This window comes from Misgurnus anguillicaudatus, chromosome 7 (genome assembly GCF_027580225.2).
Source record: "Misgurnus anguillicaudatus chromosome 7, ASM2758022v2, whole genome shotgun sequence".
Taxonomy (NCBI): domain Eukaryota; kingdom Metazoa; phylum Chordata; class Actinopteri; order Cypriniformes; family Cobitidae; genus Misgurnus; species Misgurnus anguillicaudatus.
This window is the reverse complement of record NC_073343.2, coordinates 4081889-4104438: the sequence shown is the minus strand read 5'-3', so window position 1 is coordinate 4104438 and position 22550 is coordinate 4081889. Positions and strand designations below refer to the sequence as shown.

The window sequence follows — 22550 nt, the reverse complement described above, 5'->3', positions numbered from 1 at the left end:
CCTAGTCCTGGCTTAAGATAATCCCTGTCCAGGAAGCCACCCCTAGTAGTCTCAAACATCACTGAAAATCCTTTTTTATAGAACCATATTAAAATGGTTATTTTATGGCATCATGCCGTATAATCCTTTAGAAACATTTATTTATGAAAGTGCATTCTTCAACTTACAACGTCAACCATACACATCTAAAACAGACAGTGCTGGTTAAGACCTCACAACTTAACATACGGACACCTGAACTCCCCACCTTATACCCACCTCGTCTATTTGGCACAAGTGGCAAATATTTGTATATAGTTGCATGACAATGGGCCCTCCGTTCAAAGCTTGGCAACATTCTATATTAATAGAAGCTGTGTGTATTATTCATAAGCAGAATTACTTTGGTGCCATGGTCCCAGGCCAAAGGGAGCTCGGTGCACTCCTGCTCTCAGCCCTGACAAGAAGAATACTAACAATACCGGACATGTGCGGGGCTGCCCGAGTTTACCACTGCCCACACTATCGCCATTATAATAATCTATTCAAGGATTAAAGGAGTTTTATCTTTGAGCCCATGAATAATGAAAGTGGAATTTCAAAATTTAATTGCCCCGAATTAAATGATTCAAGATAATGTTTCTTTTATAAATTTGTAATGGGGCTTGGGGGGCAAAGAATGAAAAAATACATGAAATAAAACCTTTCTTTCCCCCTCCAAGCGAAACCACAAGGAAAGGACAATGGGCCGATACCCTACATCTCTTAATGGGAAGTAAAATAAAGACTTCCCAAAATGACAGGTGAAAATGCACAGAACTTTAATCTTGGACTTTGTCAGTTTTGACAGATTCGAAGAAGTCTATACAGTTTTCTGGCATATACAGTTTCAGTGCAATCCACTGTAGGTCTCATGGCTAGACCACTTTTAAAAGGTTTGAGAATACGCGTATTAAAGCTGTAAGACTTTCAAGCTATAAATCTATATACAGAAGCAGCAAGAACAAATCTTAAATCTACTTTGAACAGTAACAGTTTAGCCAAAATACCATAACAGAAATACAGGCATTAACAACAAACTGTATTACTTTTTCAATGCCTCATACTGAAGACAGCTCATGTGACTGAATAAAGCTACACAGTGCTTTATATAGAGGCAAACTCATTGCGTAAAAGATCAAATCTTAATCCCGTATCAGTGTTTCACATCTAGAGAACAATAAAAATAACTTCTTTAAGGCTTTAAAGACGATTGGAATATAGATTTTGGTGTTGCGATGAATAATGACATCAAAATTGGCAAATATCTCTATATTTACTGCAAAGTTATCTTAAATGTATTAAAACTAGTGTATATAAAGGACAAGAGTTGAATCCTTTACATCGAATGGCAACCGTATCTGTATGGTCACCAGCAGCTTCTTATCCTCTGGATTTGCGTTACAACATCAATGTTCAAATACGAAACGAAAATATAACAAAAACTGAAAAAAAAAATTAGATTCTTCGAAATGCACAAAAAATAAGATCGTTCGGGGGGTTAAATTTGTTCAGAAACGTTACTTTTTATCTGGGTAACCGTAAGCAAGCAGCGTTAATGGCATTGATGATCTTTCAGATCAATGTCAAAACATAAAGAATGATTGTCTAGCGACACGACAATGTTACTGGAATGATCTACAGTAACGGCTGGTTAGAGAAGTAAACTCCCTACGTCAGCATTTTAGATGACTAAACAGAAACATCCTTGGCAGCGTCACCACAGCGAAGTCCTTCAATATATATACATTTACTTTCATTATGCGAGGTCCATGCAAGCTTTCGTTTCGACAGGAGTCCGGTCATTTCCACCTTTTCTGGTACTCGTATAAAACGCAAATGAAACAAAATAAAACAGGCTTCTTAGTTTAAGCGAGCTCATACTCCAACTGTAAGCTGCATTTATTAAAAAAACAAAACTGTGACTTATTAAACTGAAATGCACTGCCTTTTTGCTTAAAAAGCTTTGCTCCTATTTGTGCAAGTCTCTCTAAAGAAAATAAATAAATATCAAGAACTATGATTGCCACCATGCTCCGGTCAAAATGATTCACTGCCTTATGGTTCGTCTTCAGTTCGTTTGGTGCATGGGGCATCTTGGTGTTCGGGTGTCTTCTCAACCTCATCTCCTATCTCCTTAACCTCTGGATCTTCTTCAGTACCGTCAAGATCTTTACATCGCCCATTAAGAACAGTTTTCTTGTATGCGTCCAGACTGGCTTCATCCGGCTTCATTTCGACTAAGCTCATCTCCTCCTCAAGACGCTCGTCTTCCTCCTCTAGCTTGCGTAGGATAATGGGAAGTTTGGCGTCTGCGTTCTCCAAAAGAGCGATGTCGCTTTCTTCATAGAGTGGCAGGGGGGTTCCCTCATCAAGCTGTTTTTGGAAGTGCTGGCGTTTGGTGCGACCGCTGGACACGGCACGCTCCAGAATCTCTTTCTCGGCCAGGCGCAGTTTTATAGCTATGCGGGAATGCAGAGACAGGTCGGGCTTTTCTAGCATGGACCGATCCTCCTGAACAAAAAAAAAATCACAGACATTTCAGATCAATGACTATTTGGCTACTGTTAAAATTATATTTTACTACGTTCTTACGTCAACTTAGACGAATTAATACATACCTATCTTTTTTAATGTGTACACTTAATCTTTGTACAGCGTGTTGTGAAAGTGTTAGCATTTAGCCTAGCCCCATTCATTCATTAGGATATAAACAGGGATGAATTTAGAAGCCACCAAACACTTCCATGTTTTCCTATTTAAAGATGGTTACATGAGTAGTTACACGAGTAAGTATGGTGGCACAAAATATTACGTGGCGATTTTTAAGCGGATTTAAAATGAGAACTATATTGTATGGCGGAAGAGCACTTAGTTTGCAGCACTTCGAACTCGGGCGCAGTAACATCACCACTCATGTGGGGTTACTCCCCCTCTCAAACTCAGTGAGAGGGGAGTAACGCCACGTTTTATTTTGTGCCACCATACTTACTCGTGTAACTTCTCATGTAACAGTCTTTAAATAGGAAAAACATGGAAGTGTTTGGTGGCTTCTAAATTCATCCCTGTTTGGATCCTAAGGAAAGAATGGGGCTAGGCTAAATGCTAACACATTCACAACACGCTGTACAAAGATTAAGTGTACGCATTAAAAAAGACAGATATGTATGAATTTGTCTAAGTTTAAAGGAATAGTCTACTCATTTTCAATATTAAAATATGTTATTACCTTAACTAAGAATTGTTGATACATCCCTCTTTCATCTGTGTGCGTCATTTAGAGATAAAGTTAGAAGTGACCAAACACATCAACGTTTCTCCCACCCAAGACGAGCAGCCACACGAGCAAGTTTGGTGGCACCAAATAAAACGTAGCGCTTTTCTAAGCGGATTCAAAAGAGGAACTATATTTTATGGCGTAATAGCACTTTTGGGAGGACTTCGACTCGCCTGAAAAGTCCGCTCCCCCTCTCACTCTCATAATGGGAGAGGGAGGGTGTAACTGCGCCGAGTCGAAGCACTCCCAAAAGTGCTATTACGCCATACAATATAGTTCCTCTTTTAAATCCGCTTAGAAAAGCGCTACGTTTTATTTTGTACCACCAAACTTGCTCGTATAACTACTCGTCTTAAATAGGAAAAACGTTGATGTGTTTGGTCACTTCTAACTTTATCTCTAAATGGTACCATTGAATGAATGGGGCTAAGCTAAATGCTATCGAAGTGTCGCAGCGTGCTCCAGCGCTTACGTGCACGCACACAGATGATAGAGGGATGTATCAACAATTCCTAGTTAAGGTAATAACATATCCCAATACCGAAAATGAGTAGACCATTCCCTTAAAGTTTTTTTTTCAAACATGAAAGATTCATACATAACAATCTTGCTTTATTTCTCTTATGAAAAATTTCAGTGCAGGAAGTACAGTGGAAGTCCTTATATGGGCACTTTAACCAGAATAACGTACGCACACCAACCAAGAGCTGAGACAAAATAAATGTCACTGAATAAGTGTGTTGTTGTTTGTGAATGATATATTAGCTTGTTCAGCTTCCCAAAGATTCCAGCCTTATGGAAACAATGGATATAGTAGCGGCGGAGTTGTGCGTGCGTTTGTTTAACATTGGATTTTGTGTTTTGTTGGCAATTGGCACATAAGTGCATATAATGTAAACAACACAAAACATGTAGTGAAGCATAAGTTATCCAAAGATAATGTTTTGTGCGTGTTGCTTGCTCGTGACTCACTCCGCCTGCGGTATGCCTCGAGGGGGGCGGGTTTATTCGGAAAGAATCGGTAAAGCTGATCTGTCTTTTATAAATCTGATAAAACTAAAGACTCTTTGGATACATATAGGATGTAATACTACTCTATAGGTACTCAAGATTAACATGAGATAAGCCAAAACAACATGTGTTATGTGAGCTTTAACTCTTTTCCCACCAACATTTTTTTTTAGTTGCCAGCCAGCGCCAGCATTTTTCATGATTTTCACAAAAAAGTTTAATGCCTTCAAGAAAATGTTCTTCTCAAAATATATAAACATACAATATATCATATGAAAGAACAGACCTTCTGCTTTCAAACAAACAAAAAATTTGTTCTCTTTATATGACCTCTCAAATATGGGTAGGTTTCTTCAGAAACACAAATTTTTGAGCAAAAAGGACTTTTGACAGAGATCAGATGCAGAGCGATCCTCAAACTTACACAGACATACAGCTGTTTTTCCTAGGGGGATACTTCCAGGGTTTATAAGTTGCGAAAAAGTGCCTAGTGGATAATAGTGGTAGTGCGGAAAGCCGGAAATGCTCGTCATTGGCAGGGAAGCATTTTTTCTTAATTGACGAGTTGTCAATGGCGGAGAAAGAGTTAAATAAAAAACAATAAAACATATCAGTCATACAAAGTTCAGCTGGTCAAAAGTAATTGGTTTGGATGTAACATCTCACGCTAAATGAGCACTATGCATCAAATGTTGACGACTTCGATATTGTTGTTGCCACCATTTTAATCCATTATTAAAGGACAATTTTGGTATTTTACACTTAAAGCCCTCTTTTCAGATTGTTTATGATGAAATAGAATGGTTTTGACTGAAATTTGGACATATGATGCTGGCCCGAGAATTTTCGGGTGTTTCTTGTATCAGCCTCCACCTCTATAATGGCTGTATAGGTGCACAGGAACAATCCTTCCTAAAATGCATTAAACTTTCGTTTACAAAGACGTGAAACTCACCGAGTGGTCAGGGGTGTTCACTGATATGCTCACACAAAAATCGCAGCAAAAGATGCATTCCAACAGGTGTTTTATGGTTGTTTTTGTCCAACTCCATTGACTTGTAGTAGATGTGCTGTGAGGTACAGTATTACTCCGCGCCGGGAACATTGTTTGTATTCTTGCAATTGGCAAAGGTGGATTATCGCCACCAACTGGGCTGGAGTGTTTATTATTCATGTTCTCAACGGAATAATATATGGGTGTGAGGCGTTTGGGGAAAAAAAGGTCCACAAGTTTACAACGAATGCTAAAACACCTGTTGAAAAGCATCTTTTGCAGCGATTTTTGTGTGAGCATATCAGTGAACACCCCTGACCACTCGTTGAGTTTCACGTCTTTGTAAACAAAAGTTTAATGCATTTTAGGAAGGATTGTTCCTGTGCACCTATACACCCATTATAGAGGTGGGGGCCGATACAACAGAAACTGAAAATTCTCGGGCCAGCATTATATGTCCAAATTTCAGTCAAAACCGTTCTATTTCATCATAAACAATCTGAAAACAGGGCTTTAAGTGTAAAATACCGAACTTGTCCTTTAAGGTTTAGGGCACACCTTACATGGTAAAATCATGGGACAATGGCTATTACGTTGCACTATTTCACAATCTTTATAACATTTGGGGAAGATTGCCTTTCCCAAGGTTAAGCTCCAGCACCTCTGAGGTCGTCTTGTACGTCTTGAGAAGCAGCGCAGCCCGCGTCTCCAGGAACGTCCACAGCTTGATCTCATTTTCCCAGCTGACGGGGAATTCAGTGTTGCCCAGGGTGAAGATCTTGTTGATGGCGTGATCGCCCACCAGGTAGTCCTTGAGTTCCTCTGCAATCAGAAACGAACACCTCTCTGGTTAAGCGTGTAATTTCTCGCGCTATTGCGCCGGCAGGTCTGATTCGCCGTGATTACGTAAGGTACGATTACACGGCTACTAATGAGATGAAAGGGCTTGGCAAGCGAATGCTTCGTCCGTGCACGGCACCGATTCATGTCAGACCGGTAAAACAGAAGCCCCCAGCACAGGGGCTTGGCTTCGTTTAAAAATTAACATAAAAATTCTGAATAATGTATAGACTCAGACTTTAAGAGGTCTTGCCAGAGGACACGGCCTGGCTTTATGGGATTTATGACAAAAACTTCTCCTACATAGATGCTTATAAATATTTCACTGTGACTGTGAATCAGTGCTTGCACAAATCTGCTGGACTGTCTTAATTACTTAAACACCTGAAGGGCACTTGTTCACGAATATATACCAAATATGCATACTTTCCTTCTTTATATAATGCATAAAGTAATATATCAAATGAGTACTATGTCCGAATATACAGTATCATCTACTGCCCGTGCCAAGATTGTGAAAAGCACAGCCATCCACTGTACCAAAATGGTTGTTATGTTTAAACTAAACTTGAGTAAAAAACATCCAGTACATTAAATTACGGTAACACGGTTGTATTTGTTAACATTAAAAAGGGTTAATAGATTTTCAGCATTTACTTAAGGGAAAGTACTCCCGAAAATAAAAAAATTGTCATCGTTTGCTCACCCTCATGTTGTTTTAAACCTGTATGAGTTTAAACACAAATAGAGGTTTGAATAATGAAGGTTGATGGAACCTCCATAGTAGGAAAAACGAAAACTATGGAAGTCAATGGGTACCGTCAACTGTGTGCATACCATCATTTTAATCAAGCAAATGCAGGTAGGCAAATTCAGAAACAGCTCATTTCTTTTGTCTAGATTTGTGTAGGGCCGTGATGCCTCTCACTTGCCGTTTCATATGCCTCAGGTGAGACCCTGCCAGTGGATTCTCTTACCTTCAGTCATGCAGAAGACACGCAAGAAGGCCAAAAGCTGAGCGGAAATGGGCGGCTCGTTGCAGTGCAGGGCAAAAATACTGGACCTGTGGAAGCAAAAGATCAGAGAAGGTTCAAAGCAGGGTATTCCACTAACAGACTTCCTCCCGTCCCTCGAATTAAACCCCAATTAACTCCATCAGAACGGGCAGGTGCTAATGGAAGCCTCCCGCTTGCACGAGACCGTGGCGATGCTCCCCGTCGCATGACAACTGATTGATCTGAAGCGATGAGAGGCCACTGAACTTGATGCATTTTTAAAAACACGCTCAATCATTTATAATTTACTGTTTAATTACTGAAGCAAATCTATGGCCTCTTCCTGTCTGACTTACACTGGGATGAAAAGGAGCATTTAGGCTCTGACCTGAACCTTACATGGGCTTGTGTAGATTATTTATGCGAGACCCTGGTCCACAAAACCAATTATAATGGTCAATATTTTGAAATTGAGATTTATACATCATCTGAAAGTTGAATATAAGCTTTCTATGGATGTATGGTTTGTTAGGAGAAGACAATATTTGGCCGAGATACAACAAATCTGGAATCTGAGGGTGCAAAAAAATCAAAATAAGGAGAAAATCGCCTTTAAAGGGACACTCCACCGTTTTTGAAAATAGGCTAATTTTCCAGCTCCCCTAGAGTTAAACATTTGATTTTTACTGTTTTGGAATCCATTCAGCTGATTTCTGGGTCTGGCTGTACCACTTTTAGCATAGCTTAGCACAATCTATTGAATCCGATTAGACCATTAGCATCATGCTAAAGAATGACCATAGTTCCTAGCCATATCAGCCTAGAAAATCGCAACTTTTAATTTTCTGTCAGTCTTAGTACACGATGTAACTACAGAAGAGTTAAGTTTTAAATAGGAAAAAAATCGAAACTCTTTGGTTATTTTTGAGCGCGATGCTAATGGTCTAATCAGATTCAATGGATTATGCTAAGCTATGCTAAAAGTGGTACAGCCAGACACGGAGTTCTGCTGAATGGATTCCAAAACGGTAAAAATCAAATGTTTAACTCTAGAGGAGCTGGAAAATGAAATTAGAGGAGATGGAAAATGAAATTAGCATATTTTAAAAAAAAAGGTGGAGTGTCCCTTTAAAGTTGTTCAAATGAAGTCCTTAGCAACACATATTACTAATGACAAATAAAGTTTTGATATATTTAGCACAGGAAATTTACAAAATATCTTAATGAAACATGATCTTTACTTAATATCATCATAACTTTTGGCATAAAAACAATAATTTTGACCCATACAATGTATTGTTGGCTATTGCTACAAATATACCCAACTTATTACTGGATTTGTGGTCCAGGGTCACATATATATCTTTACCAAAAATGCTAATAATTCTAAAGTATACTACTTTATAAAGTATACTACTTAATCTTCCTAAGGAAAATTATAATAATTATAACAAGTGTGAATTGCAATACTCACGCAGGTATGCCTGCACGTGCCAGAACCTCGGCCTTCATCGCATACAAACGCTCACTCTTGCTCACACCAAGCTTAATCTTCACACGGTCGTGTGCGTTACCCTCGAAGAAGAAACCGTTGTGGATGACAAACTCTGCATTGGATCTTGTACCGTAGAATATATAGATCTAGGGAGGAAAAAACAAGAATGACCCCTTTGGGCACATTTATGACAACAAACCAACTATGGGATCACATGCAATACTATTCCCCACTGACGATTTAGCCCCAAAAACATATTTTTACTCTCTACACAAACATGCCTTTACACACCTCTCACGTTTCCCCTACTACAGTACATCCGCAATATTTACAGATAGCACAGAGAGAGTGTGAAGAAGAGAGATAAAGCACAATGCAATAGAAAAAGAGAGAGAGGACGGGCAAGCGAAGCACAGTTCAATCTTGTCTTCGGTCTCTTCACATCGAGTTCCGGCCCGGTGCGAAATCAGCAGTACAAATCAGGGATCAAATGGCTCTGTACGGAGAGACGAGCCCCAACCCTCGCCCGAGTCCCATGCGCCGGCCCCTGCACTTGCCTTCTTTCGCTAGCTGTCTTTCTGAATCTTATCAAATAATTCACATTCTGGGGTGCGGGGGATGTATACCTGCCCTGTCACTGTGGGCCGTGTGCATCTGCTCTTCCCATGGCTGAATCTGAATGCCTCTGCTCTGATATTACCCTCAAGCTTCCATAATGGCCACTGGCTGATAAATGCATCACAAAGTCGCACAGGTGAGAATGAAAATCGAAAACATACAAGCGAATTAGGCGGCTTACAGCGCGAAATTCGCTCTGCCCCATCATTTGGAGAGATGGGAGATACTGGGAGAAATTTTGGCTGTAGAGATGATTGGTCATTGTGACCTTACAATGGTGAAGCTGTTGTACGGGTTACACTACTCACCTGTTCACCCTCTTTGTAATCTCTGAGAGCTACGCATTCACATCGGTCATCCTCTAGATTGTAGCCGGTCGTAATCTAAAACAGAACACAAAGAACGGCTTTTTCACTTTGGAGAAACCTCATATACTTCTGAAGCACATTTTACAAGATACAGCAGACCAATTACAGAGTAAAGTGATTTTTCATTATTTTCAACAGATTTACAGAGATAAATGTGTGTAAAATATTATGTGTAATTAAAGGGACACTTTTTTCAAAAATATGCTTATTTTCCAGCTCCCCTAGAGATAAACATTTGATTTTTACCGTTCCATTCAGACGATCTCTGGGTCTGATGGTACCACTTTTAGCATAGTTTAGTATAATTCATTGAATCTGATTAGACCATTAGCATCGCACTCAAAAATGACCAAAGAGTTTCAATATTTTGCCTATTTAAAACTTGACTCTTCTGTAGTTACATTGTGTACTAAGACCAACGAAAAATTTAAAGTTGCGATTTTCTACATAAAATCATCCTACATAATATTAAGAAAATTTTGTGAATATGGATTGCCTTAAAAACTCGTCATTGGCAGGGAAATGTTTTTTCTTAATTGACGAGACAACTCGTCAATGGCGGGGAAATAGTTATATACGGCACGGTATGTTTGATTGGAGGACAAGACAGAAGAGGTGTGGTCAACTTCATGTGCCATCACAAGAATCGGCAAGTGCATGACATTAAAATACAACATCAAAATATTCGGGGGTCAACTGCTCGGGGGTATATGCTTCCATTCCAAGTAGCTCTCACTGTATTTTAATATTATCAGCATGTCAGTCTGCATGAAACCGTATGTAGTCAAACACACCTGGCGCCATGGATTTACAGTAGGAATTACTTATGGTGAGACAACAAAATTATGTTTTTGTCGCATTATATCGCTTAATGTAAACACGGTCATTTTGCAATAGTTTTTTTTGTCGACATTTAATAAATAACGCTAAAGTTTTTCACAAATCTTTAATGGAAACGCACCTACTGACGTGATCACATTAATTTTATTTGCATTATCAAATTAAATTTTGCTAATCATTTGCAAATCAAATAAAAAATGTAATTTTATCAGCTATAAATGTACTGCTGACAAATAGGGCTGTAAATCGGACAGTTCATTACGATTCGATACAAAACCGTTTTTCTCTGCCAGCGATCCGATTTTTGCCGATACATCAAACTCTTCTACGATTCTATTAATTTATCGATATTTTTATATTATGTGCCTAGTTAAGCAGTTCCATTTTTACTTACAAATGCAACCAAATAACACGAACATTTAATTAAACTCTTTGAAAATGGCACAATCTCTGTCCCAATTGGAACATTTACAACAACAAACTAACAAAAATACACCTTTTTAAATACAGAAAAATGAATAATGAGGGGAAAAATGTCACATAAAATCAAGCTTATGATGGCAGTCAAAGTCAGTCTTTCAGTATTTTGTGCCAAAATGTGCAATAGTGACAATCACTGAGGTAGTTTAAAAAATAAATAAATTGAAAAATAAATTAATATAATAAATATTAAAATAATTAATAAAATAAAACTGTTAAACTTAAGCATTTGATCTGTCCCACATCATCAGATCTAACAGTCAAAAAAGTGCTGCAGTGGTCTCTTTTGAGAGATTTTTCTTAAAAACAAAATCAACTGATCATGTCAGGAGAGAGGACACTGCGTCTTCTGTCTCTTTCGCTGTGTTTTCGCTGCTACAACTGCTTTGTTGCTGCATCGCATTCACTTGCTGATGCTAGCAGATAAAAATAAATAGAAATGCGCCATTTTGCGTAGATGAACGTTACGTCAAGGAATAAAGACGTGGAGAGTGTCAAAATAAAGGTACCTCAAATCGATTTTCTATGTGTAGCATCAATGCATCAGATCGTTAGAAATAAAATCGATGTATCAATCCATATCGATGTATTGTTACACCCCTACTGACAAAATACACTTGTAGCATATACAGCACACTCAAAATAGAAAGTCCCTCTGATTAGTAATGACAAGAAACAATAAAGTGAGTGAACAAAGTTCTTTACTTTTCTGCTTATTGTTTCTTAAATGTGTATAATAGCTTTATAACGTTGGCTTTAAAGCTCACGTAACACATGCTGTTGTTAATCTGGAGTACCTATAGAGTAGTATGACATCCTTTATATCTCTGAAGAGTCTTTAGTTTAATCAGATTTATAAAAGAAAGATTAGCTTTACCGAATCTTTCCGATAACGTACGAAAAAATGAAGGAGGAGTTATACCGCGGGAGGAGCGAGTACGAGTCGTGCAACACTATACAACACAGTTTTAACTTATGATTCACTACATGATCATGTCATTTATATAATATGCACGCGACTATTTCCAACATAAGACAGAAGTCTTACTTACCGCGTGTAACTCGTCATGACCCGGTTGGAAAATCCAGCGCATCAAACACGCATGCCAAACTCCGCTGCTACCCCGGATAATAAACTATATCCATTGTTTTCATAAGGCTGGATGTCTTCTCCTTACATCCAAAAACACACTTCTTCTTTCGTGCCATTGTTGACTTTTGAAATTAAACAAAGCTGAGTGGCGTGATAAGCTGTTAGCAAGCTCTAGCGGCTCCCGCTGATTGACGGGTGGGCGGGGTTTTCCGGGGGAAGTTTTCTGGGGGAAGCCCATATAAAGAAGTGATACGTATCAAAAACCCCTGAAACGTCAGTTAGAACTGTAATCGAAAAAAACTTGCCGAAACTTGTACGAACCATGGCGAAGTGCATTCGGCACAGAAATACTCTGTAACACGTCCAACTGCTGTTTTGTCACTTTGCCTACGTTAAGCATGAGGAAACAACTCTATAACTGTGTTAATAAGTCAGAATGCTTGAAATACCATTGAACCACCCCTTTAAAACATTTAATTTGATAACTTAGAAGCAGCAAAACAACAGGTCAAGACAATTAAATAAGTGATGATTATAGAGCTAACCCATTAAAAAAACACACAAACTAACAAAATCTTTTGCTATTAAACCTGTGAACATATTTGGAGTGCAACTAAATCAAATAAACACAGTAAATTGTAAGAAAAACACTGCTAAGACTAAAATATGGTTTTATTAAACATTAAACCAGAGAAATACACATTTTAATGACTGTGATTTTCAATGCATATCATAAGTTGAAAAAAAACTTCATTTTAGTACATAAGCGCATTACAGTTACATAAACACAAGCGCTATATTGCTCTGTGGCAAAAGCCACCGAGCGCAATCAAAGACAAATTATCCAAATAAATATAAAAGATCCCCCGAGATCAAAGCATAATCTGCCGAATCGCATTGCGTTCTGCATCTCTTTGAAAGTAAATGATTTGTGCAAGATTGCAAAACAATTGAAAGCACTGTAAACATTCATAACATGCATGAATATGTTCATATGGCAGAATTTCTCATTTTAAAGTCTTTCCAAAACAACGGCCATATATGATTTTGGATGTGAAATGTTTGTTGTGTGCGGTGGAGACAATGTTGCAGACTCACCAGGCCGTTTGTGTGGTTGCACATATCCCACAGTGGGATGAGGGCCAGTGTGACACGACTACCGTCTGCTGTGGGAATCTGGTTCTGTCGGGTCATCACAGAGGACACTGCCCACCTGAGACACACACAACATTACATCACTATAGATACCAAACTAGGTTATATGATAGTAATTATACCATAGTATAAATATTGTAATAATGGTTACAACAGCTGTGTGCTTACCATTATTTATCAAAATATATTTTTGTGTAAAAAAAAAAAGAAATGCATACAATGCATATAAGGATGAGGAAATGTATGGTGGCACAAAATAAAACTTTTGTTTGGAGCCATAGGAATGAATGGGGCTAGGCTAAATGCTAACACATTCAAGAAACGCTGCACAAAGATTAAAAGTGCACGCATTGAATAAAGATGGGTATGTATTAATTCATCTAAGTTGAGGTAAGAACATAGTAAAATATTAAAAACGGTGGTGTTTGCCTTTAAAGGTACAATAGCAGAAATAATGTGGGTTTAAATCAAAAGACCAGGAAGAGGTTAAAAGTTGTCACGTATACTAAATTATTACTGTTTTGGTGAAACTAAAATTTTAAGTGGACTACACAAAATGCTTTAAAACTACAGAATATGCCTCCTATAGTCTTTAACTAATCTGGACATAATTTATTTAAAGGAACTCCATGAAATCATGAGTCCACTGAAGACAACATTAACAGTGACAAGATGCTATTTCATTCCCTTCACATAGCGCCCAACGGGAACATAGACTTGCATCATACCCAACAATCTAAAGATGAAAGGGGACCAATGATAAATTATTCCTTCACAGATAATTTGGTGCTAATGAAAGAACAATGAGAACAACCACCTTGTTTTTAGAGGCCAAGCTTAGACCTAAACCAACCTAGACTCCATGTTTTTTAATCTCAGCAGGGACGAGAAGTTCCACTTTTTTAACATAGTAGGACATTTCAACCAACCTGTAGTCGTCAAAGCTAAAGGCGTCCTTCAAGGGCAGCTTACTGGCATTCGGATGAGTCTGGGAATTGAAGAACAGAAACAGTGGAGGGAAGGACAAGGAGAAGAGAGAAAATATAGAGGTAGAGGAGGAAAGAAAGAAAGAAGAGGGGAAGAAAAAAGAAAAACACAAATCAGTCAGTTGAATTTCATTATGTGGCTGCCTAACAGATCCTAACAAGAGTGTAGCCAGGCAGAGAGCGTCCAGTGGTGCTATGCAAGGATCATGGTGGCATTAGCCCGCCATACATCACTGTCAACTTAATTTGTTGTGCCCAGCAGCCGTCATAAATCTGCTTCATCAATTTGGGTGACAGAGAGCCACTGGTGCCACAGAAATCTACATTTAAAGCCACAGACTCGCTCCCTCCAAGGGCTCATTTGCAGCGGGTGTCATGGAGAGGAAAAAAGCTACGATCCTGTAAAAAAGGAAAAAACACGGAGGGAGAAAAGAATGCCGGGGTCTAATTCAGCCGGCCCGTGGCACCCTCCTGAACATGCAAAATGAGCCATAAAAATAGACGTAGGTATGAAGCTGAGAGTGAAGGATATTCTTCTTTTCCCCCCACAGGTACTCTCGTGGCTACGTGTGTGGCGCTTGTCCTGCGAAATGAAGCACGGTGCTCCACAATGAGGTACTGCGCAAACCGTAATGGCGTTGATATGTATATAACGCAATACATCAGAGAGCTTGCGCTCGAAAATAGTAATCACGACTTGGGTGATCAGTCCATCATGGAGAACGAGTGATAAAACTGCCCTGCAGACAACAGAACGAAACCAAAGGACTGAAAGAAAAGTAAACTTTCAAAATGACGAATTATTTGCGGACCTGTATAAAAAAATAACAAGTATGGCGCAGAAATTTACTTAACGTGAAAACATTCCAATTTTTGTATATAATTCTGCTAATTACAAGAAGTTTGCGCATAAATACAATGAAGACCAGACAATAAATTACAGAATATTTATTTTGGGTGAACGATTCCCTTAAGTGTTCTCCAGATAATCCGCTCTTGCAGATACACAATCCCAAGACATACATGCACTTATTAAAAGAGAGCGCAAACTCCTGTGAATCAAACTGCATCATTAGGCGCTCAAACTGAGAAATAGAAGCATAAAATGGACGTACTCTGAAGTAGTAGCTAACTTTTGCCTTCCTTGTCTCTCCCCATTAATCAATTTCCTTAACACTAATTGAGCCCTGTATTCCCCCTTGCTTGGGAAACCCACAGACACTTAGCGAAGACTGTGATACCAAAAGGAAAGTGTGTGATCACATATATTTGCAGGTTTGTTTAAAGGAAAAAGGGTTTTTATCACATTCAGCTCTACAGCTGAGAAAAAGATCTCTGGTACAATTGACACAGCCGCAAGCTCAGGCAAAGGTGTAGCGCACGCAGGTAGATGAAGGTCGAAGAGGAAGCTGTAAATTCTGAAAGCAGGTTATAATAACAGAGCTAAAGCTGTCCACTCCACTCATTTAAGCCTGAATTTGGTGAGCGGCTTGACTCGGAAGCGGCGCTCGCGTACGATGACGGACAACCATTAAAAGATAAGCCTCCTGTAAAGCCAGCGAGTCAGAATTCAGTGTCTTGGGTTTGAGCCTTGGGTTTGCAGCTGAAGGTAAGGATGAAAATACACATTACGGGTTTGACGGAAGTAATAGCGCAAATCTCCAGAGAGTGTCGAGCGATGTTCTCCGCAGATTTCCTTAAGCGAAGTAGTGCTGAATACGGCTAAATAAAAAAGGAAAAACATTTAGGAGAGCATCTGTATCCATTATAGGCCACCTGAAAAGAGTTAAAGTGCCATTAATGATATTTTTAGCCCTTTGAGAGACGAATACTCAGATTGCCCGAGTACCATAATAGATTCAATTAAGGCAATAATTAGTTGAACCGAGTGATAAACCTCTAGGGGGTGCAAGCCTGGTGCCAGGAAGGCCATGGAGAGGTCTGTCCGGCACTTGGGGTAAGGCCACTTGTCCGTAAAAAAAGAAATTGTGCACATGTAAAACACTAGGGTAAGATGAAACAGAGGGAGTTTTAGACGGCACGTTTGATGAGGTGTAGTTTTCAGAGATAAAGGGCAGCTGCACTGCTGCAGGTTCAGCTTGTGATACATTAGCATCACCAGAGAGAGGTAATTCATCATGTGGCACAATGGCACGGTGGCTCAGAGACGTAAGGGGGGGACAGCCCTGTAAATCAATTAGAAAACAAAAGCTCCCACCACGAGCGCCTGCTCCGCTTAACAAGGACGACGGGAAACGCGGCTAATTGGCCGGTGGCCTCCAGGAGGTCTTTCTGGTTCCGAGATCCCCGAGCACCCCGAGTCTCTTCCGCCGCACCGGTCGGCATTAGCGAGCTCTTCATTCCGGTGCATGCTGAGGATCAAACGGAATTGATTTTACCTTCTCCTACGTTGACCGTTCCAGCCGTCTTTTGGGTTCGGCTGAGCATTGATCTTTTGCGAATAACATACATGCACCTCGTCATTCGGTGCCACAAAACTCCCGTTTTCCGAGCTGCATCGGGAAGGTCAGACAGATATCTTCCCAGGTGCAAGGAGGGAGGGGGCTGCGACTGTACCATTGGGACGCGGTTCATTTCTCATCAACAGCAGCAGATGCATCGCACCAAGGTTCTTTTGCATTCGCTGCATACCGGGGTCACCTTATGAGGTTCACCTCCCCCACACACGCATCCGGCTCCGGCGAGGAAGGCGCAGCTATCATTGGTCCCCCGCAGACACGGGAGGCGCACAGATACTCCTCAGAGGGAGCATGGCGCTGACAACAGCCTATCCCTCTTCACACAGACAAATATATATATAAAAAGCTCCACAATTCCTGCAGATGAAGGGCCTGGCTATCCTAGTTCTTCTCCGAGAGATGCCGGGAGGGGGGTGAGCAGGAACCAGATAAAGCGGCGGGGAGAGGAGGCAGAAGAAGGGGGCTGGGGTTGTCAGTCATGTGTGGAAGGTACAATCAGGTCAATTCAATTCAAAGCCAATGCGACAAGCTAATTTTCCAGCCCGGTCATCTGCGGACGCTTCAGAAGAGAGGCTGACATTGACAGTAGTCATTACAGTGACACTGGCTTCCAACCTGAAGAGCCGAGAGGAGAGGAGCCGCAAAAGGGACAGGACACTCACCGAAGGGCCGGCAAGACAACCCTCCCCCTTAACCCAATCTCTGTGCACATAAAAAAACACAGCAAGGAGTTCGTTTCAATGCGAACTCCTACTTGAATACACACAGAGTAAATCTTGTCGTTATCGAAAAAGTTTACATGATCAGTATGTAATTTTACTACGTCGCGAGGTTCCCCAAGCTTTGTTTTACTGTACTGCTACATGGTTTTTACCAACATGCAACATGAAAAAGTCTTCCAATTCATATAGACCGGATCATTGGAAAATTCACTTCTGCCACCTAATGGACACAAACATCTTGACAAAATTTAAATATAAGAATTTATTAACTTTTTGATGCCAAAGGCCTAAGGAAGCAAATGCATACATTTCAGCTTATTGTGTTTCCTGTTATTTGTCACAATCACTGTACAGAAAACAGCATAAATACATTTTTAATTTAAACAGTTATTAACAGAGTATGAAAAACAATAATATTGTTTCTAATTACCCACCCACCTCCTTTTATGAACTAGAAAACATTTAATAAGGAGAATGTCAACGGACTTACAGACAAAGTGACAAATACATTATCAATTTGCATGAATATTTGATGCCTTATCTTGACAATGTGAAATATTACTTTCTTTTCTCTAATTGACAGTCATCTAATGAAAGAAACTAAACCAGCGGATATTTTGAATGGAAATTGGGAGAAACACAGCACATTATTGCTTCCTTAATAGCTCAAGAACCAGAATGAAATGTATTTGTTTAATCAAAAGCCAATTTGAATTAATTGATCTTACTTTAACTCCCACTTAATAATTGTGCATTACATATTATTGAAATGGCATTTTATTGTTATATCACGTAACTACAGTGAAAAAAGCCTAAGATGCCCATTGAGACGAGAGCTGACCAGGTTAGGTTTCCAAGGCAATCCAATATCTTTATATCTGAATTTAAAATCAATCAGCAAGTCCCAAACATCTATCAAGTAGTTTCATACCCCCAAAATGTAAAACTGCAATGGACATTCAATCACATTTGCATAACAACTGTGTTGTGTTTGGTTTGTATCAGACCGGATAAATAAAATGCTTGAAGGCTTCTTCAAAACACTTAAATAAGAGGTCAAAAAACTAAAAGCGCATCTGTCCGTTCATGACTCGAAAAGCATTTTGAGGGGTAAACATCTCCCCCTGTTGGCCAAAGAACACCACTGCAGCGCCATCTCTGAGCCATGTCAATGGCAGCTTATCAGGGGCCCTGAAATTGGGTGCAAGAGGGCATTATAAAGCTCCTTTTACCCATCTCCAATGTGCCTCCAATGGCAGGGATCCTTTTAAAACTGGATTTCCTCACCTTCGCAGACAGCAGAGTAAAGGACAGCTATTCATGTGGCAACAGAGTCTGAATAACTTCAGGTGTGATTGCTTAAAAAGCCCAGTACTCGGATGGCTAGCAGTCCATGTATGAGGCACAGATAGGGCTATCAGTCACCTCGCTCTGCAGGACTGCCATACCTAGGGGACAACTCTATAGACTTGCTGAAGAAAGTAAAAAAGGTTTATTTATTGTGAATTCGGTGACATCGATGGCTAAAATTTGTGATGGTGCTTTCAGATTAATCTGTATTAACCACTGCTGAGATTTTCCTCTCCAGAAAAATAAATGGCAATTCTTCAATGGGTATAATGTTATTAGTCACAAGACAAAGCATGTAAAAAGCAAATACAACATCTTGATTTATAATTTATAATTGAATATAAATATAATCGTAGCCATAAGAATCTGCAAATACAAAAGTGATTTGCAATATATGCACACAACTCAAAGGAAAGATGTGTAACTTACATGGATCACTTTGTAGAAGTAGGCGTACTGTCGCGCTGTGTTTTTGTATTGACTGAGCACATCCTGTATGGCTTGTGTGGACAGCAGGTTGCCCACCTCCTCGTCTTCAAAATACATGGGCGTGTCATACTCAGCAGGCAGGGTCTTGATATAGGGCAGCCAGTTTGAGCTGGGATTGGCCCGTTCACACAGCAAGTGTAGCGCTAGAGTCACATTGCCCATGGCCTGGAGGATCCGGTCTTGGTTGTACAGAGGGCCTGATAATAAAAATCAAGTTAGGGATTATATGCAAATATCTGTTTACTAGATGTTAAAATCACATCTCTTTCATTGAAACCATCAAAAGGTCACTTTAGGGTTGCTTTCACACCAAGTTTTCATTTAAATGACCAAAAGCCTGGTTTGACCTTCTTTGTACATACAACACAAAATCTGAGACCAACCATGACAACTATGTGTGACCTAGACCACAAAACCAGTCATATGGGTCAATTTAGAAATTGAGATTTATACGTATTCTGAAAGCTAAATCTAAGCTATCTATTGATGTATGGTTTGTTAGGATATGACAATATTTGGCATAGATACAACTTATTTGAAAATCTGGAATCTGAAGGTGAATACAGTTGAATATAGCACCTTTCAAAACTTTATAAACACTAAACCTTTAAAACACAATGGGGTGGTTTCCCGGACAGGGATTAGCTTATGAAAGGACTAGGCCTTAGTTTAAAGGTAGGGTGCATGATTTTTGAAAAACATTTTGGAAAAGGGAGTCGGGCAGAGTATCAAAACACACTTGTAGCCAATCAGCAGTATGTGCTAAAAAACTTTTAGAATGGGAAACTTGTGGCAGTGATACAAAGGTATTTCCTTGCCTTTTTTAGAATCAATATTGTCGCGTAGTCAATCTCACAATCGCCACCAAGATTTTCTGCAGTGGAGCTTATTTTTTCTCTTTTTTTATGTCAAAATTGCCGCTCCAAATCCACAAAGTAAACCGACTATGTGTTTAGGTCTGCCGCCTTGTTACACATCACGTGAGTGACAGCGGAGCACCGCAAATGAGGAAGAGAAAAAAACGATCAGGTCTGATTGGTCAATGAATGGGGTTTGGTTTTACACTTTGTGAGTGTAACCAAGTTTGACTGATATAGCATCTATTGGCGCTTTTCCATTGCATAGTACCCCACGGGTTAGGTCGAGTCAGCTTACTTTTGGGGGCTTTTCCACTGGGTGCAGTACGTAGTACACCTAGGTTGGGGTTCCAAGCGACCCGAGCTGATAGCAAAACTTGACGCGTAAAAACTGTAGATCACTGTTTGGTCTGAGAATATCGTCATTACCAGCGTCATCACTATAATGTCAAAGATTAGCTTTACCTTCATGCTACCTTGTGCTGTTTTGATTAAACCTGTTGTCATCTGAGCTTTGCTGTAAGTTCTCAAACTTCCTTTTAGCGATGAAAAACATGCACAGGTTGAGAATCAGGAACACCAGACTTACAGTTTATGGCGGCACATTCGCCACGCGCACGTCTGTATATCCTTAAATGCAACTTAAATGAGGCTCAGCAGAGCGTGTTCACTGACGCCACTGGTGTTTGTACAGAAACTGTCATGTGAGACAGAGGTAGTGATAAATGCAAACATCTATTTGTGGTGGCCAATTGAAATTGTGTGGCGGACTGAAAAATAAATGAATGTATGGGAATGTACAACGACGCTCTTACTTGTATGATGTCACAGCAGTAGGCAGTGCAAATATAACGACACGCCTATAATCCCTCCCACTCTGAAGTGTTACTTAAAGGAATAGTCTACTCATTTTCAATATTAAACTATGTTATTACCTTAACTAAGAATTGTTGATACATCCCTCTATCATCTGTGTGCGTGCACGTAAGCGCTGGAGCGCTCTGCGACACTTCGATAGCATTTAGCTTAGCCCCATTCATTCAATGGTACCAATCAGAGATAAAGTTAGAAGTGACCAAACACATCAACGTTTTTCCTATTTAAGACGAGTAGTTATACGAGCAAGTTTGGTGGTACAAAATAAAACGTAGCGCTTTTCTAAGCGGATTTAAAAGAGGAACTATATTTTATGGCGTAATAGCACTTTTGGGAGTACTTCGACTCGCCTGAAAAGTCCGCTCCCCTTCTCCCTCTCATAATGGGAGAGGGAGGGTGTAACTGCGCCGAGTCAAAGTACTCCCAAAAGTTCTATTAAGCCATAAAATATAGTTCCTCTTTTGAATCTGCTTAGAGAAGTGTTACGTTTTGTTTTGTGCCACCAAACTTGCTCGTGTGGCTACTCGTCTTGGATAGGAAAAACATTGTTTGGTCGCTTCTAACTTTGTCTCTGATTGGTACCATTGAATGAATGGGGCTAAGCTAAATGCTATCGAAGTGTCGCAGCGCGTTCCAGCGCTTACGTGCATGCACACAGATGATAGAGGGATGTATCAACAATTCTTCTTAGTTAAGGTAATAACAGAGTTTAATTTTGAAAATGAGTAGACTATTCCTTTAACTCAAGGGAAAAGTTAACCAAGCCAAAGTGAGGTGAGCTGACCCAACCTGATCCAAACCAAACTGTGGGGTACTATGCAATAGAAAAGCGACATATGATTGTTGTTTAATATATACGTAAATGCGTGAATGCAGCATCTGAATACAAGGAATACTGTACATGTAAATAAATCCACGTCATTTAGAAAGATCGCATTTATGTATGAATCGAGATTGTGATTCTTTTTTTCGATTAATCTTGCTTCCATTGAAACACACAAGAAAGTCTTTGTGATATTCTCAGATTGTGCTAACAATCTTGTGTATTATTGTGGACAACATGGATCATCAGGTTTTGCTTGAATTTGTGAAGTCTATGCTAGCTCAAATGCATATTGTCATAATTTTATGCATATTTTTCATCATCAAAATTATTTTTTTAACTTTCTGTAGTATTTAGTGGTGGTGGGAAAATGCTATGAGTGAACTCACCGAGAACAGAGTTCTTTGCAGACTCCACAGTCATGAGCATTTTTCTGGGGATCCACAGGAACAGTTCCTCTGCCTGAAACAGACAAAAACCCATAGAAAAACTGAAACGGCACATAAAATTAAAAATTTAATTAAATCACCAATATACAAATATATCATGACCCCCCCTTCAGCTTCCATTGCTTAAATACAAATCTTTGAAAATATTTGTGTCAAAACTGCATTTTCTATACTTTTTATCATTTAAGCTAACAAAATCAATCACCTACAACGTCAATAGGAACAACTGTAGCAGACCATTCAAATACTGACTGCAATCGAGTGAGAAGTAAAATGCAACCTGTCGGGATCAATAACCTCGAAAATCAATCAGCGCTTCAATACCCATGAGACA

General features: G+C 39.6%; 1 protein-coding gene across 1 annotated transcript in view; it reads right to left on the bottom strand.

Annotated features, from left to right (window-relative positions):
* Positions 1-779: 779 nt before the first annotated feature.
* The window catches only part of setd3 (SET domain containing 3, actin histidine methyltransferase), a 31280-nt gene continuing 9509 nt past the window's right edge, over positions 780-22550 (bottom strand). The window contains exons 5-13 of the mRNA XM_055172555.2: positions 22157-22229; positions 19152-19408; positions 14114-14172; positions 13128-13242; positions 9557-9631; positions 8610-8776; positions 7118-7203; positions 5962-6122; positions 780-2532 (exon numbers count right to left, since the gene is read on the bottom strand). Coding sequence (XP_055028530.2) covers positions 2077-2532; positions 5962-6122; positions 7118-7203; positions 8610-8776; positions 9557-9631; positions 13128-13242; positions 14114-14172; positions 19152-19408; positions 22157-22229 — 1449 coding nt within the window. The 3' untranslated portion in view covers positions 780-2076. The remainder of the gene's footprint in view (positions 2533-5961; positions 6123-7117; positions 7204-8609; positions 8777-9556; positions 9632-13127; positions 13243-14113; positions 14173-19151; positions 19409-22156; positions 22230-22550) is intronic.